The 18,207-nt window shown below is 33.8% G+C and overlaps 5 protein-coding genes across 5 annotated transcripts; all 5 read left to right on the plus strand.

Moving 5' to 3' along the window:
* The first annotated feature begins 981 nt into the window (after positions 1-981).
* Positions 982-2,120, plus strand: LOC105628606 (uncharacterized). The gene has a single exon (XM_012210053.4). The coding sequence runs from the start codon at positions 1,076-1,078 to the stop codon at positions 1,973-1,975; it is 900 nt and encodes a 299-aa protein (XP_012065443.1). The 5' UTR covers positions 982-1,075; the 3' UTR covers positions 1,976-2,120.
* A 4,890-nt stretch (positions 2,121-7,010) lies between these two features.
* LOC105628536 (uncharacterized) lies at positions 7,011-8,125 on the plus strand. The gene has a single exon (XM_012209960.4). It carries the CDS (start codon positions 7,123-7,125, stop codon positions 7,954-7,956), a length of 834 nt encoding a protein of 277 aa, XP_012065350.1. The 5' UTR covers positions 7,011-7,122; the 3' UTR covers positions 7,957-8,125.
* Positions 8,126-9,978: 1,853 nt separating this feature from the next.
* On the plus strand, positions 9,979-11,060 carry LOC105628605 (uncharacterized). Its single transcript, XM_012210052.4, has one exon. It carries the CDS (start codon positions 9,990-9,992, stop codon positions 10,923-10,925), a length of 936 nt encoding a protein of 311 aa, XP_012065442.3. The 5' UTR covers positions 9,979-9,989; the 3' UTR covers positions 10,926-11,060.
* A 799-nt stretch (positions 11,061-11,859) lies between these two features.
* Positions 11,860-15,466, plus strand: LOC105628535 (Regulator of Vps4 activity in the MVB pathway protein). Its single transcript, XM_012209959.4, has 7 exons — positions 11,860-12,087; positions 12,197-12,329; positions 13,520-13,623; positions 13,702-13,873; positions 14,095-14,235; positions 14,415-14,503; positions 14,603-15,466. Exons 1-7 carry the CDS (start codon positions 11,996-11,998, stop codon positions 15,294-15,296), a joined length of 1,425 nt encoding a protein of 474 aa, XP_012065349.1. The 5' UTR covers positions 11,860-11,995; the 3' UTR covers positions 15,297-15,466.
* A 635-nt stretch (positions 15,467-16,101) lies between these two features.
* On the plus strand, positions 16,102-17,677 carry LOC105628534 (uncharacterized). Its single transcript, XM_012209958.4, has one exon. It carries the CDS (start codon positions 16,239-16,241, stop codon positions 17,403-17,405), a length of 1,167 nt encoding a protein of 388 aa, XP_012065348.1. The 5' UTR covers positions 16,102-16,238; the 3' UTR covers positions 17,406-17,677.
* Positions 17,678-18,207: the final 530 nt, after the last annotated feature.

The following is an 18,207-nucleotide window of genomic DNA, read 5'->3' on the forward strand; positions in this document are numbered from 1 at the left end:
GATATAGGCAATTTGATAATACTAGTTTATGTCTCTATTTCCCTTTATAGTTTTGTATCCATATTACTAATTATCTAATATGATACATTTCAGATTTCTAATTAATTCTACTAATCTTCTGTTAATCACATAGTTTAACAAAAGACAAGGCAGAATATGAGGAGATGAGTTTACAAACCTATGCTTCTTAGCTTCCTCTAAGCATAGCAAAGAATGACTTGTAAACTAGTAAAAGAAACTAAAATTCAATCCATGGCAGAATCTTGTTGTTCTTTAGGTTTCCATCTCAAGGTTCAAGACTGTAGCTAAAGGCTAGCTAAAACAGCATCTTTTTATATTCAAACAGAGTTTTCTCTCATGGAATCCAATACGTAGGTACATTGCATGTACAATGTACGGTTTTGTAATAAAAAGGTTGAGGTTCAAGAACCATTGGAGACAAGAAGAATCCTGTCCTCTTAAACATGTGGTTGTGGTCTTATGGTGCTAAAATTGCCAACATATGGATTTCTGATGTAATTTTTTTTAGCAAGTTGTCCTCTCAAGCATTTTTCTTCTGATTAAATAAAAACAACATTGTCATTTTGCCTGCTAAGGACAAAAAAACTGTACTGTCAATACCATTCCATATGGTTTTCAATACTTAAATGCAATTTGGTGCTAAATTCACTAATTGGCATGTTGATTAATTCTTATTATAAGCTTAGATTCGTGCCCTGTGATTAAATTCTCAATGTTTTAACATCTATTCTGATTCCTGAGCAAGCCTATTGATGTCTGAATTATTGAATTTCTATCAAACACATAAATATTCAATGAATAGTATTAAACTGTGGGTTGAGAGGATGGCACTAGCAATGATAGGGGAGGCAAGGAGGCAATGGGTATAAACAGGACTAATGCTTGCTGCAAATTGTTGGCTAAAATTGCTACAAAAGGAATCAGAAAAGCACATGCATATTAAAAGAATTGGTGAAACATCTTCATTGTGTTAACATATAAAGACTGAGAAAAGTAGGCATTAAAGCATCATTTCATTTCGGTTTTTTGATATCTTTAGCTTTTGCATTCTAAAATGGCATCTCCTCCTTCCCTGCATATTCCTATTAGGACTGTTAGTTTACCATCTAGAGAACACCCCATTTTGCATAAATTTGATGCAGTACTTAATCACTTAAAAACATGGCAGATATTATCAGAATCAGAAACAGCACCTTTCGGAGCGGAGAGTATCCAAATAGGCCTAGTTGGTCTTGCAGAGTTGTATAACTATGTTGATGAAATTATTCTTACTCCGCATTCTCAACAAGCTATTTTTCGCTATCGAAGTGGAAAGCTAGTAGAAGATGCTCTTGATGGGTCATTGACATTGCTAGATACATGTAGTATTGCGAAGGAAATAATTGTAATGATAAAGCAACATGTTTTAACCCTTCAATCCGCTTTTCGCCGCAGAAATTCAAGCATTGGAAGTAATATTCATACATATATTCATTCAAGGAAGAATGTACAAAAAGAAATCTCCATTTGCCTTGGAGCATTGAAGAAATTAGAAACCAAAGTTGGGTGCTTTACCTTTTCTGATGCAGATCAACCTGTAATGGAGGTTGCAAGAGTTATAAGAGAAGCAAGCAATATCACTATATCCATTTTTAGATCACTTTTGCTTTTCTTATCAATGCCTGTAATGAAGACAAAAGTTGGATGGTCATTAGTTTCAAAGTTAATGCCTTCAAGAATGTCATCTTCAAGAAAAGGACAAATGGTTATTAATGAAGTCAAGAGTTTAGATCTCTCTCTTTTCTATCTGAGTGAGCATTTAGGAGCCAACAATTCAAAAGATGAAATGAAAAAGATACAGAAAATGTTGGAGACTCTAAATCTTAGTCTTGATAGCCTTGAGGCTGAATTAGAATGTATGTCTAGGTGTTTAGTACAAAATAGAGTCTCTTTACTTAACATTCTCACCCAGTAGTGATTGGTACTGAAATTTTGTATATCACAAATTGATGATGGCATATATCCATATTTTAGAGGGTTTGCTGTTCTTCAAAATCTCAACTTGTACAAATTGAACTAATAATTTTAAAGATTTCTATTGTTGCCAATTTTTTGGTTAACGTATATGCAGAATTTGCAAAAGTTACTGCAATTATTTTTATGATTTTCCAGGAGTCATAGGTTCTGCATAGGAGCTGAACAGTAAGCTATAAATAAATTTTTACTGTGACGTACTCTCAGTGCAAGCAGATGAAGTAAGCTATAAACTGAATTCACTGCAATAACTATCCCGATCTATTATGCACCGAAACTTCTAATTATGAGCATTTTTGCATTTCAGAAACTTTTCCACTTGTCCGTTTTCCCCATATAAAGTACCATTTCTTCGTGTAAAATTATATTTTAAATGTCAGTTTCCCTTATTGTCTCTGCATTTACACGTTTCTTTGTTTCCGTTTCCGTGCAACATAGATCCCAATCTTAACATACAAACAATTAACGGCAAGTAACTGAACACTTGTTAGGACAGCAAGCAGAGACATGTTCTTGTGCAACCAGAAAAATAGAAAATGAAAGATGCAAATTTTTGAATAATTAATGAAGTATAATAGAGCATTAGCAGACAAAACAGACAAGAGGGATACAAACCACTCGTGCACACATTTTAATTGTGGCTTCAAATGCAATAATGATCTTGAAATTCTAGCCGTGCATTTTCTTTATATGAATAGATCTGGATCTTGATTTCTTTAGAGATAAATTATTTTTCTAGGTTCTCCTAATTGAGACAACACAGACAGTCCCCATATTATTTTATGATAGGGCAACTTTCTTTATACATTTGTGATAGTTACTAAATTTAACAGTGATTAGTATAAGAAAATTTTCAAAAAATTTCAAGAGTTAAAAGAAGCGAAATTGAAAAATTTACTATTTTAAAGGATAAAATAAAAAAAATTTTAAAATTTTATGGGATAATTCTTCAAAAAAAAATTTGATTAGGGGTGCAGGGGCCGCCCCTGGCCTCCCCTAGCTCCGTGAGTGGTAGTTAGGCTTTGACTACCAAGCGAGAGATACTTATAACTACCAAGCAGGAGACATGGGGAATAAATTGTCTAGGTGGCAGTTTATAATTATGTAGTTTGGCTAATTACTCTCCAATCATTGTTTAATTATACATTCCATCATCTTGAAACTGCAGGCAGAGGGTAATTTGGCAGTTGGGAATGCAAAATTTAGATGAATCATCATTTTATGTTTATACAAACGACATTCAAATGAATAATAACAAGACAACTCATATCGATTCCATACCCATCAAGAAATTAGAAAAAACAAAAAATTGCAGTTAGAAGAATACTCATCTTTTTTAATATTTCTTGCAGCCTATGGAAGAAGAACCAATTCATTTGGTTAGACCATCTAATTTCAAGCTTCCTGATAAAAGATAAGGCCAATAATGGCCATCAAATGCCATGTTTGATCAATTAGCTTGCCTTCAAAATCCTATCCTATTCCTATCCACACTTGAAATCAAGGGAAGCAACATCAAGGTCAATTCTAACTGGCTTTGCTGGACAAGAAGAGTTGTACAAATGGACAGCAAACTTGATCACGAGGCATCTCCCTCTCCTAAACCAAGATCATAATTTCACAGTAGTGATTCGTATGCTTGAAGGTGTTAAAGCAATGAATAATTCTATCTTCCAATCCCTACAGTGGTTCTTATCAGCATCATAGCCAAAAGAATGCAGGTGGTGAAGGTCACGGGTTTCAAAGCTAATGCTAATCCATAAAGGAGCATTAGCATGTTAGCAAAAGTAAGAAATTGTGAATCTTGCATTATTCGAAGAGTTTAATTTTTTTTTTTTTGGTATAAGCAGGAGCCGTTATCTCTTGGGTAGTAAAGTATAAATAGTTTTGGCTCTTCCTAAAGCATAAAGGTTTTTTGTTCTCCTAGCAAAGTGCACTCCATGGGGATCAAACTTGTGTTTTAACCCTTCCGGAGATTTACCATCTCAATCAATACCTTGTTGAATGCAAAGAGTTTGATTTTGATAAGATGCAAATTACAAACAAAAGGCTGGAGGCTTTGGATTGAATAAACTCAACACAATCACAGTTGCTATATGGTTAATGTATTGAATCTTTGCATGGAATGAGGAATTACACCAAGAAAGAGTAATTAGGATTTAATCTCTACTGCTAAATGATCATGAATGTTATGTTAAAAGGGTTCATTAGATATGGTGAGATGGCTTGCTGTAAGTTTGAGGAAAGAAAATTGCAGAACAGAAAAAAATGAAGGAGAAAGAAAGGCAGTATAATTTCATTCCAGCAAAGTGAGTATTTATACAAAAAATGCAAGATAGGTTTTTACCAACTCTTTAACTTAAAACTTAAGTTAAGCCACCCCAAACATGAGTTTTACTTCCGTCATTTTCTTCAATTTTACAAGAAAACAAAATATCAGAAAAATAAGTTTAAGTGACAAATGACAGCACAAGTGTCACTGCTTACTGCTGCTATTAATACTTCCTGCTGGGACCATTTCATTTTGTAAACTGTAGGTTTGCTTTCTTGAGATCAACATTTTTGTCTTTGACAGAGATGATTAAATACTAGAAATAATAAATGAATTAAATGAGACTTTTATATTTAGCAAGGGATTATTAATCTTCTTTTTTTTTTTTTTTTAATTTTTTATCTTCCTGCAAATTGGTAATTACTGTTCTTTTATGTGAATTGCATGAATTTATCTAGTGAGAAATTGAACTAATTATTATTTCAGAAATCAAATTGCACATTTACAAAGTTAGATGGAGCTTTTGAAGGCAAATAAATTTTAAAGCATATGCACAGAATTGTTCTTTAAATTCAGATATATCTATGTGAATCAAATTCTACAGTTAAAGATTGAATATTTGCATTCTATAACACATCAATAATTACAAGATATACACCAGGGTTAGTCTGAATGGAAAAGACTCGTATTCCATAAAGTTGTGATCAGCAACAGTTTTTTAAGTAGCTTTTAACGTTTTGGCTAATCAAAACAGTAAAATGCTATTTAAAAAACTATTCAGTAACATAGTATTTAAAATAGCTTTTTGCGAAAAGTTAACCTATATAATGTTCTTTTAGCATTTCATAAAAAGTTACTCAAATATCTAACAGCTAAATGCTACTAAAACAATTAATTTTACCGAACAAACCCTAAAGGATGTGATGCTGAGAGTATTTCCCTATATGAGCCTGACAAAAAAAAAAAAATTTCCAAGATGTATCATTATAGGTAGAATATCATTATTGTAGCGTTGATATGAAATCCACTTATAGGTAGAATATGATTATCAAACAGATCATGTCAAAAAAAAAAAAAAAAAAGATTATCAAACAGATGATTCTCCCTTTATTCTTGTTTGGGCCCAACTAATGTGGGCTTGAGTTGAGTCCACCACTTTTTCTTACTTCATTTACAATATAAGCCCAATAAAGGAGATAATAACATAAAGTGGAAAATATAAGTTTGGTCTGGGTCCGGAATCCGGAGAAATAACAGAGGAAACGGCAGGTGGTTTCCGGAAACGGCAGCTGGTTTCAAGAAACGGCAGGTTATATAACATGAATCTCATTCTTAATTTTGATTGATTAATTAAATCTTTGTTATTAATTTTATTCTTAAGAACCCTCTAATTTAATTTTCTTCTTCTATTGCTAAATTTAAAAGCTTTATTAAATTCATTGAGGCAAACAAATGATCTGTTCATCGTAAAAATATACTAAAATAGCAATCCTAATGCCTTAAGAAGAACACAACGGAAACATGCCACTCGTGCAACAATAAATAAATATAAATTTCTTAAACATCTGCAGACAAAATCAAGGCAATGACAACAAATTTTTCTTACATAGATGTAAACCACTCGTGCACAAAGTATATAATAATATCTCAAATTGAGGTCGGCCGGTTCATTGAATTGAACTGAACCGACGGTTCCGTTTTAGTGAACCGGCAACTTCATATCTCATATGCTTTCGGGATCGAATTTTATAATTTGTTTTACCCTTTAGAAGACTCATCGGGCTAAAAGAACACTTTGAGTCTCACAAAATGGGTGGTTCTCCTCTTTTCTCACTAAATTAGTGAGGACAATCTTGTGATTAAGAGGTTCTAAATCTAAGATCTCTCACTCTCCATATAAGTGAGAAGACAGACTAGACTACATCTGGTTAGTCGAATCAAAATATCTGTTTATTGATAGAAAATAATAATTCAATAGGGTGGGGCAAAAAGTTCATAAATACTAAAATATAAAAATTACATATTACTTCCTCCGTTTTCAAATATTTGTCACATTTGAAAGTGTAATATGTTCACAAATACTTATTACATTTTTGGATTTTATAAATAATAAATTATTTTTTTTCATTTTTACCTTTTGTATATGATTAATAATGATCGCTTCAGTTGCTTAATAATTTATTATAACTTGGACAAATTAAGGGCAGTGCAATGAATTTACTCAATAATTTATTATAACTTGAATAAATTAATAGTTTTCTTAAGAGAAGTGTAATATCTAAATGTGACAAATATTTGAAAACGAATCCTCACGAATGGAATTATGAACCGAACCGACTGGGCTGGTTTTGGACTAAACCGGACTAGTGGCTAAGTTTACCTGAAATGAGACATACCAGTGTCTACTGTATATATTCTAATCACAAAGCTATATCAATTATAACTGCAGATCTAGTTTTATATTTGTTTAGTGCATTCTCTTATTGAGACCTACAAAGGTGGCAAGAGAGGAGGCAAAATCGGAGATGACTCATCTTGTTATCTTGAGAAATGACAAAGTAGCAGGACACCTCATACAAGAAACCATAATTGGGAGTCTCTCAAAGCTAAAAGAATAATATTAATAAAGCTGTGTTTGCTTGAAATATAACATGGTTGCCATATTTAAAGGAGAGCTCACATTGGCTTCACATGCATGCACACACCTCACCATTTATATTCTTGGAACCAAACCCTGTCCTATATATATAGACAGACTCATTATTGGTTAAACCATCAAACACCAAACCAAAAACCTTTCTCTAACACGAACAGAAATGGCTAATAGGTATAATGTTAGATCTATTAGCTTCCCTTCAAGATCTCATCCCACAACTCTTAAAATAGAAGAGCAGATAAAGAAACTTAAAACCTTGGTGATATCTTCAGAGTCGATCTGCCATGGCATGTTAGGGTTAGAAGATTTGTATAATGGTGTTAATGAGCTGCTTAACTTGTCATCAACCCAACAAGTTCTTTCTCACCATCAAAATGGGAAGTTTCTTGACAGGTTATTGGATGGATCTGTCAGGTTATTAGACATTTGTGGGATTACAAGGGATGTTCTACTGCAATTTAAGGAGCAAGTTCAGTCTCTTCAATCTGCTTTTCGCAGGAGAAAAGGCGATTCGAGCTTGGAAAGCAACATAGATAACTATGCTTGCTTTAGGAAGAAGATGAAGAAGGATGCCAAAAAGTTTATTGCAGTATTAAAGCAAATGGATACTAAACTTGAGGCATCTCTGCTTGAAGATCAAGATTACCACTTGATCCAATTGTTTAAAGAAGTTAGTTTAGTTACTAGCTTTACCTTCCAATCTTTCTTGTCATTCTTGTCAACATCAAGGCCAAAGAAAACTAGGTGGTCTGTGATTTCAAAGCTAATGAACAAGGGAGCAATAGAATGTGAAGAAAAGCAAGAAATTGTGAATCAATTGGAAAGTGTTGATTCTTTATTAAAAGAAAGGCTTAATGCTGAGAAGATGAAAATTGCACAGAAAGGGTTAGAGGCTCTGGAGATGAGCATTGGAGACCTTGAGAATTGCTTGGAGAATATGTTCAGGCTCTTGATTAAAACAAGAGCTTCCATTTTGAACATAATCTCCCAATAAAGCCTTGTCATTACTGGTTTCTATATCAAATCCTTCAATGGCATCCAAATTTTACAGGATTCCAAGGATTTTCATTTTTCAATCACAAATCTCTATATGTACATGAAAATCAAATCTCATAACTGTACAATGAAATATATATACAAAGTTTGTTACTATTTTGAGATGATTTCTTTTCTTTTGTTTTCTTGATTTCCCATTGTCATTAATTAAAAAACAAAAAAGCTTCATACAAAAACAAAATAATTGCATCCTGAAATTTGCTTCCGCACCTAAAACGACTTGAAAGTGGTAAATGAATGCAATTCAAGCAAAGGCAACAAAAATTGTACAATTGAGTTTATAGCAGGCAAATTCACTTATGGCATCAAAAGATGGAAGCAGAGCACTCTGTTGTCAAATTCTTGCTTAAAGAAAACAAAATTGTGATAAATAGAAACTGATAGTATTGAGAATAGAAAATCAAGAACAGTATCTGAATTATATTTAATAAATGAATGTGATACTTTCTTTCTCATTTTGCTTTAAACAATGGCTGATAAGTTTATTATTACGAGTGTGAATCTCCCATGCCAAATTTAAAATTTGGATGATATCTAGGCATGTGATGCTAAATGCTACCCATACTCTTATTTTTATTTTCCATTTCTAATTAATTTATATTTCACCATCTGTCAAAGACAAAGACTTCCACGTGGAACTCGAGGCAGGGAACTAATAACAGAACAGCATAGTCTATATTTATACAGAAGTTGAAATCAGAAGTTTGATTTTATGTGGACTATCCTTTACTTGAAAATGTTAAATGTGGTTCATTGTTCTATAAGATACTCCACCTCTTTCTTGGTTTTCTCTCCAAGCAATTGCACTTTCTTGATCATGTGATTCCAAGCACTAACTACAAATTAAATTTCAGAATACAAGGGTTCTTTCTACAACATGACATAATCATTCCTCAATCAGTAAAAAAATGGGTAAACATAATTGGGCCCTAAATTATTTCTGAATTGACATTTAAGTACCGCATTTGAGAAATAACTATGACATTTTAATTTATACTTTATCTCATTATCAGGTCTTTTTATTCAAAATGTGGGACTTTTATGCCCAAAAAGTGAATATATTCCATCTAAAAAAATGTGTCTAATTAACGATAAAGAGCTCAATTTTTGGACGGAAGGACCTAACAGTTAGATGAGAGCATAAGTTAGGAACGTCATAGTTATTCTTAAACGAAAAAAATTCCTAATTTTATTCAGAAATATATGATATTATATTAAAAATTCAAGTTCAATTTCAAAATTATTACAGACAACGATACATGATAAATATACTGAATAAAGAAATTGAAATAACTTTTTCAAAAAGTATTTTTGAAACAAGACAATTAGGCACCCCACACACCCTTGATCTACTTGAAGAAGTAGGATTCATGGATTTAGTACAAACTGTTGATCTGTATCTAAATAATATAATCAAAGCAACAAACAAATGTCATAAAAAGGTAGGTAGCAAAATGATGGGTGGGAAGCATAGTGAGAACATGCCACGCGTGCAACTATAAATTTTATATGTTTGCCAATTCTAACTACCATATCCATCTTTATTATTATATAAAAAATGAAGGTTCCTAATCTTCCCATATCTCAAAATCTAGATTTTCAAAGTTCTCCATATCCAGAGAACTTAGTAGGATACACATGAAACTATGGAGTTTGGCAGTGGCGAAAAAGGCGGTGCATGGGAGGTAGAGAAAGAGATAATGCTAAAAATTATTTAGATGGAAACAAAAAATTGCATAGTGAGATGAGTGGTTCGGTAAAATTTATCATGAATAAAGTAAATATTCACCGAGAGCATTTTACCTTTTAGTGAACAAATTGATTCGGTGCAAATAGAATTTACTTGTAATCCGACTAATGGATGTATAGACTTACATACTATACCACTCTTCTGGTCTCCCTATCTTCCATTCCAATCTATCACTATAAATATCATCTAACCATCAAAGTTAATTCAGATTCAAACATTACATGCTAAAAAGATTAACTATGCCTGTTCTATCCACTAAACCTACTCGTTCATATAATGTTCGTTCAATTAGCTTTCCAGCTAGATCACATCCTAGTATGGGAAAAATTGAAGAAAGATTGAACAAATTAAGTTCCACGGAGATATCATCGTTGGCGAATGCTGAAACAATTCGTGCTCGACTATCTAGCCTTGCGGAGATATACAAATGTATAGAGGATCTGCTGAATCTGCCATTGACTCGACAAGCATTAGCAAAACATCAAGAAGAGAAATGGGTAAGTGACACGTTAGAAGATTTGATAAACTACTTAGATATATGTGGCAACACAAGAGATAATATTTTGTTAATGAAAGAAAGTGTTAGAGAAGCTCAATCAGCTCTTAGACGAAGCAAAGGAGGAGGAGACTTAAGCATTGAAAGTGAAGTAAACGCTTATATTTCCTCAAGAAAGAAGATGAAAAAGCAAGCATCAAAATCACTTGCATCGTTGAAGCAGAAAGATAGAATATTTACAGAGTCTTATATGTTCAATTCAGATTATCACTATCTACTTACAATAGTGAAAGCAATTAGAGAGACAAGTTGGATCACCATTTCCATTATTAGTTCACTCTTATTTTTCTTTTCTGTGCCAATCTTGAAACCAAAGAACAGTAAATGGTGTTTGCTTTCAAGATTGGTGCATAAAGGGGCAGCAGGAGCATGTGAAGGCCAACAAGAGAATATGAATGAGTTAGAAAAGGTGGATCTTGCACTTAGTAATCTTTTGGTGGCTAAAGATTTGAAGCTACAGAAGATACAATTTACAGAGAAAATGCTGGAAATCTTGGATATTAGTATCCAAGAATTTGAAAATGAATTGGAATGCTTGTTTAGGCATTTAATTCATACTAGAGTCTCCCTCCTGAATATAGTTTCTCACCAATTAGACTAATTTTTAGTGTATATTTGTATTATCTATTAGTAGAATCCTCAAATTTTGGAGGATCTACACAAAGTTGCTAACCTGTCTAGATAAAAAAAGAAAAAAAAGGAAAAATGTACAATTATGTTCAAGAATTTCATTTTATATTGGAAGATCATAAAAAAAAAAAAAGAAAAATTGTATAGAGAAATTAACTTTTTCTAATGTTTACTCACGATGGCTAGGCATTACGGATTCATTCAATTGCAGGTTTCAAAGAATCGACGATTCAAAATTTTTAAAATATCGAAACTGAATTAGTTTTGAATTGCCGGTTTCGATCCGACTTTGGTTCCGGCTGGTCCGAATGTAGTCTTGATACACTGAAGGTTCTAATCACGGTTTTCGGAATATATGCATTATTTTTAAAAAAAAAAATAAAAATTTGATTTTAAAATTACATATTTTATTCGAAAAAATTAATGTGAATTTAAAATAAAAAAAAACATTGGTAAACCTTATAGAGAAGTATTTTCCATCAATAAAATAGAAGAAGCCACAGAATTAAGCTAGCTAGTCTTGTTAATGTCGGTAGCCAAGCCATTATTGCTAGTATGTCATAATGGTAGAAGTCAGTGGAATAGCTCAATAAGCAATTTCTATAGGGCCCATAAGCAGCAGCCCAATGGAGTAGAACCTGAGGCCCATAGAATTAGGGGTTGGGCCCAAATCAGCTCACTCTTTATTAGAAATATTCGAAAGGGTTACATCAATACCCCCCAGTATTTAAGGATATTCAATTAGGTCCAAGATGACTTTTGGATCAACAAATACAGCAGTATCATTTTCCTTGCACACAACATATTAAGCAACATAACGGCTATTTTTCCTTCCGTAACCTCTCGATCGCATCAATCAACAAGGTCGGCACCTCTAAGCCCTTTTGAACCGTCTGATTAAGACCAAAAAAAGAATCCAATACATGTCAACTATTTTCTTCTGTACAGAGTCAATTAGACCGTTGCTCCTCTACCTAAAAACACCTCGCGAAAGTAACCCACTCTCCACTTTCTTCACATATTTTTCTCTGCTCGTCAGCCATGACTGTAACAAGAGTGGCCGCTTCTCACACGATGAAACTCATGAAGCTCACTCTATCTATTCTTTTCCCACGCTTTAGCTCCTCCAGATGGTACATTTTCTTTTTCAATTCTGTGTCTAGCAGATGGGTAATGTTCTGTTTCGCTGATTAATTAGTAATTTATTTGTGTTCTTTTTTACTGGGTTTTTGTGGAAAATAGTAAAACGGCGGCGAAAATGGCGGTGGCGAGGATAAAGTTGCTGAGGAATAAGAGAGAGGCGGTGGTAAGGCAAATGAGGAGAGACATTGCGTTGCTTCTTCAATCTGGTCAAGATGCCACTGCTCGTATTCGGGTAAAGCTTTAATTTTTATCGTCAAAATAAAGACTAAACTTAGTTTGTGAAATTGGATTCTCATAATCAAGTTATGTTTGAAGTTTATTCAATTTTGGGTCATTGACATTATAACTGTACTTGTAACAATGTTTGTTATGTTAACTCATTCACAGTCTTGTTGCCAGATTGTTTTATAGATGATATACAGAGTGAAATGAGATTTGCAGGAAAATAGATTTTCTCTAAAGAACTGGAAATGGGATTTCAATGACCGATCTTCCATTATTTGATTCTACACGGCTAAAAATCCTGTGATGATTGGGCACCACAGTCAGTTGCTATGTTGATTCAATTTGAAAATAATAGAGAAATTGAGATTGAAAATATTGGGGTTTTTGGCAACCTCTGTGCTCTTGCTAGAAATTTCTCAAAACCAGATCATTTGAGCTGCAATAGTGAAGTTCTATTGAGCATCGGGTTATGGTCAATGTTGTTATGCCTCCACATTGCGCTACCAGTGCGAACTTAAGTTTCTAGAATAAGAATATCCATGGGGAATCCAGAATGCCACCCCCTTAGCAAATGTAAAGCTTAAAGCAGTGATTGATAACTAACAACTTATATAAGTATTTTACAATTTTAATTATTTATGACTTAGAAACCATTCTGCTAGTTGCATGAACAAAAGGTTTAATTTAACATCGTTTATGCAGTCTTATAGTTGCCTTTTTTTTTCCAACTTTTTGGTTTCTATTAAAAAGGAAATCAATGAATTTGTTCTCAAAAGAAATAAGAATATGCCCAAGTTACCGGTATTCATGTCTTAAAGTTAATCTGCCTTCTGCTTTTCCCTTTCCCCTTATGTGAAAAAGATTAGGTAGGCAATAAAATATGGACAAAGTGCAGCACTTTCTCGATAATTGATTTTTATATAGAGTTGATCTTTACATATAGTATCCTGAATTGATTGAATGGTTTGTATTTCTTTATAGTTTCATGTACTTGCATGATCAGAAACCTCCTTCCATGAGAACATTATATATCTCTTGAAAATCATTTCTCTGTTTAAATATGGGGATTTGGAATATGAAACGGATTATTGTGGAATATTGATGTTAGAAGCTGATATAATTTTCGGGGGTTACATTTCTTGCAACATGATTGTAGATTGACATAAATTGCAAATAAGTTTCATGGCATTGTTGTAGGTTGAGCATGTAATCAGAGAGCAGAATGTTTTGGCTGCAAATGAGTTTATTGAGCTCTTCTGCGAGTTAGTAGTGGCCAGACTTTCAATAATTGCAAAGCAAAGGTGAGAATGGTAAGATATGTGTACTGCATTTCATATCTGATATACATACAGTTCTAATGTAGATGTGATTTATTCCAGAGAATGCCCGGCAGACCTGAAAGAAGGGATAGCTAGTATAATTTTTGCAGCCCCAAGGTGCTCTGAAATTCCAGAATTAGTTGCGATGAGAGATATATTTGAGAAGAAGTATGGGAAAGATTTTGTGTCTGCAGCTACTGATCTGCGACCCAATAGTGGTGTAAATCGCATGGTAAGTGCTCTATTGCTTGCATCATGAGATTAGGACTTTAAACAGTCCCAAATTTAAGTATTTCTTGTTCATTGGATAGACAATTTCTAATTTTTGGTCACTGAATATAGTACTTATAAATAATAATATTCGCATAGACCTAGTTCTGATTTAGGTTTCATTGGAAATTTATGTTCTGTCACTCGAGGAAAATAAAAATAAAGTGCTTTCCTTTCTTATAGTTAATTGAAAAGCTCTCTGTTAGAACTCCTACTGGGGAAGTAAAGTTGAAAATCATGAAGGAAATTGCAAAAGAACACCAGATTGAATGGGATACAGCAGAATCTGAAAAGGAGCTTCTCAAGCCTCCAGAGGAGCGCATAGTGAGTCCCTTGCACACTGCCCCATATCTCTATCTATATACAAACTTTACTTTTACTAGAAAAATCTATTTTATCTATTCTTTTATCTGAAGGAACCTAACACTAGTGCTACAGGTTTACCAGTAGCAGTAATTTACTTTTATTTATGAAAGTCCTTTTTTTTTTTTCCTTTTTATCAGGAGGGACCTAACACTTTTGTTAGTGCTACAAGTTTTCCAGTGAAACCAGCTCCAAGTTCAACTACTGAGACAAAAAATCCAACTATCAAGTAATTGAGCTATCTTTTTTGCTATAAGCAGATTCAAGAAATTTAGACGTAAAAATTATATGCTCATTTTTTCCACATATTTTCTTGTCCCTTGCACAGACGACCAACTAATGAAGGGATAGCAGGCAATATACAGTTTGAAGACACAGCATCAGCTGCAGCTGCTGCTGCTGAATCCGCTAAGCTGGCAATTGCAGCTGCACAAGCTGCTGCTTATCTAGCTAACAAAAACTCCACTCAGGCCTCTCTACCACCTGGCTTTGATCATACATTGAACACTCCAAGCATCAATCCCAGATTTGGAGTGCTTCCCAGCCATTCCACTGGTCTTCCCAGTGCAAACAATCCCTATATCAACCATCAAGTCATGGATCATCAAGCTAACGGCACCAGGAGGTTACATGAGACACAGGACTATGAACGGTCTCGTTATCCGAGCAGTGAGGAGACGAGATCAGTGCAGATGAATGGTGATTGTGAACATAATTATAGGAGACATAGCTACAATGAAACAAGGCCAATGCATCTGGATAGTCAAAATGTTTACAGAAGACATAGCTATAATGCCTCTTCTCCAAAGTCACAAATAAAATTTGATGAATCAGACTGTGATGAAGAAATTGAAATGGAAGATTCACCAGCTGGCATATACCCACCGCCGCCTACACGGCCTCCACCACCAATACCTTCATCTCATGTAGCCCCAGTTCCTCAAGTTCATCCAAAATTACCAGATTATGATGCATTAGCTGCTCGCTTTGAAGCTTTGAAGTATAAGAAGTCGCAAACTTAGAACTTCAGAATCCCTTGAGCCTTGAGCAGCAATTTTTGTTGGCTTTTGACAAGCTTTTGCATGGTATGGATGATCCTAAATGTAATAGATAATTGATAACAAATATATATATATATACACCTATATTTTGTAATATCCATAAAATTATATCATTCTGGTCGATTCTATTATATGAACTCTATTCTCATTGTCAATGTTTATGCGCAGGATTCATTTTTTTTAATAATAAAATTTACGAGCGATTATTTTTTAAATTCAATTATTATTTTTTAAATGAGTTAAATAGCTTGTGAGCGACTTGGTGTTTCCATCAATATAACTATATAAGTTCACTTGAACTCATTTTTTAAAACTTGTTCAATAAATGTGTTAAGTATTACTTGACCAAATGATTAAAAATTTTTGAATAAATTTATGAATTATTAAATTTATAAAAAATGATTAAACAATTAATCATCTTTTTACATAAATTTGATACTTGATTTCCTTTAATTCATTTGTTATTAACAATTCAACGTTGAATTAACTAAAATTTTGCTGTGTAAATTAATTTGGAAATACCCAATAATGATAAATATAAAAAAAATTAAACCAATTAAATATAAAATACTTTAAAGATCATAGTAATAAAAAATTGTAATTATTAAATAAAATTTAGTAATTTTTTAGAGAAACAATATTTATTAATAATTTTAAAATTATTAATTTTTTATTGACATAATAGTAATTTGCCATTTAGAAAACGCCAAGGCATTTTAAGTTTATGAATCACATAAACGACACCGTTAAACTCGCATTAGGAACCTCCCCTAAACCCTACATTTTTGAGCGCCTGCCCCGCCTCTCTCCACCTCCCTCCTTTTGGACTTTGCAGTCGATAAACCCTTTTCTTGCTCTTTCTCTGTAACCATTGCCATATAGCTTTGCTCTGTGTAGCCATCAATGACCACGCCTCCAGCACCATCTGGCGTAAGCCCAAAAACAATAGAGAGAGCTATCGGAGCTCTTCTGAAATGGCGAGCTGCCAAATCCGAGACCCAAAAACCTCAATTGCTAGAAAGTGACGAATTCGTTTACCTAATTTTAACCCTTAAAAAAATCCCACAAAAAGGAGTTAGCCGTGTAAACCCCTACAAGGTCTCCCTCCCTAACCCTTTAATCAACCCTCAAAACGACAACTCTGAGCTCTGCTTAATCATCGATGACAGACCCAAATCTGGCCTTACCAAAGACGCAGCTCAGAAGAAAATCCAAAACGACAACATACCAATCTCCAAAATTATCAAGCTATCTAAGCTTAAGACTGATTACCGTCCTTTTGAGGCGAAAAGGAAATTATGCGATTCCTATGATATGTTTTTCGCTGACAGAAGGGTCATTCCTCTATTGCCTAAGATGTTAGGGAAGCAGTTCTTCAAGAAGAAGAAGATTCCGGTAGCTGTGGATTTGAAGCATAAGAACTGGAAAGAGCAGATTGATAAGGCATGTGGTTCAGGTTTGTTGTTTTTGAGTACTGGTACTTGTAGTGTGGTTAAAGTAGGTAGGGTTTCAATGGGTAAAGAAGAGATGGTGAATAATGTTGTGGCTGCTATTAATGAAATTGCAGAGATTGTGCCTAGAAAATGGGGTGGTATTAGGTCTTTGCATTTGAAATTGCTTGAGAGCTTAGCTTTGCCTCTTTATGAGGCACTTCCTGATTTTAAGCTGAAGATTGAAGGGGTTAGAGAGGAGAAGAAAGAGGAAGAGACTGAGAAAGAGACAGTTAAGGAGGAGAAAGTGGGGAAGAAGAAGGGGAGGATACATGAAATTAGGTATCTGGATGATATTGTCAATGATGATGAAATTGAATTGAAGAGTGACGATAGTGATGAAGATATTGCTAGTGATAATGAGGATAATGAAGGTGAAAAGGGTATTGGTGAATTAGATGTTAAGAAGAGAAAGAAGGGGGACAAAGGGAAAGTTGAGAAGAGAGCTAAGGCAAAGAAAGAAGATGGTGTCAAGGAAAGGAAAAAAGTGAAGAAAATAAAGAATGAGGATAGTGTAACACCAAAGAAGGGCAAGAAAGATCAGTTGCCATTGAAAAAAATGAAGGCAAAATTGAAGTGAAGGACAAGAAGGCATAAGAAGAATTAGAACAAAAGGTTGGTTACATAATTATCACCTTTAGAGGAATTTTTAGGCTGGTTGGACTTGAAGAAAAGGTACTACGATCATCTTTTTGTCCATAGCAGATTTTGGTCTGAGGTTTGACTTTTGTGGGCTTTTTATATTTTAGTACTGTTTGTGAAATTTTTAGAACCTAATTTTACCATTTTTCTGCAATCCTCTCTCTTGCTTCTCATTTTCTTCTTATAAATTTTATAATTTTACTTTCCTAATGTAGGTCGATTTTCTTATCTGTTTCATATGACTGGTGAAGGAAAATTTTCCTGCGTTGGTTTTTCCTGTTCTCTTGGTGAATATGTTGAATTTAGCTTGTCTGTGCACATGTGTTGGTTATTCTTTAGGGGTTGCTTTAGAGATTCTTTAGTGGATTTTTTCAAATTCCACTTTGTTTTGATATGAATATATCCAGTATTTCAACTTGGATCAGGGTATGTGGTAATGGAGGCCTGTGCCATATTGCTATTAAAGTACTAATGGTTTGATAAGGTGCTACACACTATCAATCCCACTTAATAACAGGTCTTCTCTATTTTCTCCTGTGTGGGGAACTTTTGCATACATTACTCAGTTGTTAAGTTACAGATTTGTTGGAGGATAGTTTTTAAGTTTGGGAGCTTAGTGGTCTTTGCACTTGTTAGTTGGCACTTTTGATGGGATTCAGTAGGTAGAGGTAGAAATCTTGTCATCACCTTTAAATTTAAATGGTAGAGTAAGGACTATCTTGGGTTTGAATGAATTTGTG

This window comes from Jatropha curcas, chromosome 4 (genome assembly GCF_041381405.1).
Source record: "Jatropha curcas cultivar XTBG-Jc1 chromosome 4, XTBG_Jcur_1.0, whole genome shotgun sequence".
NCBI classification, from domain to species: domain Eukaryota; kingdom Viridiplantae; phylum Streptophyta; class Magnoliopsida; order Malpighiales; family Euphorbiaceae; genus Jatropha; species Jatropha curcas.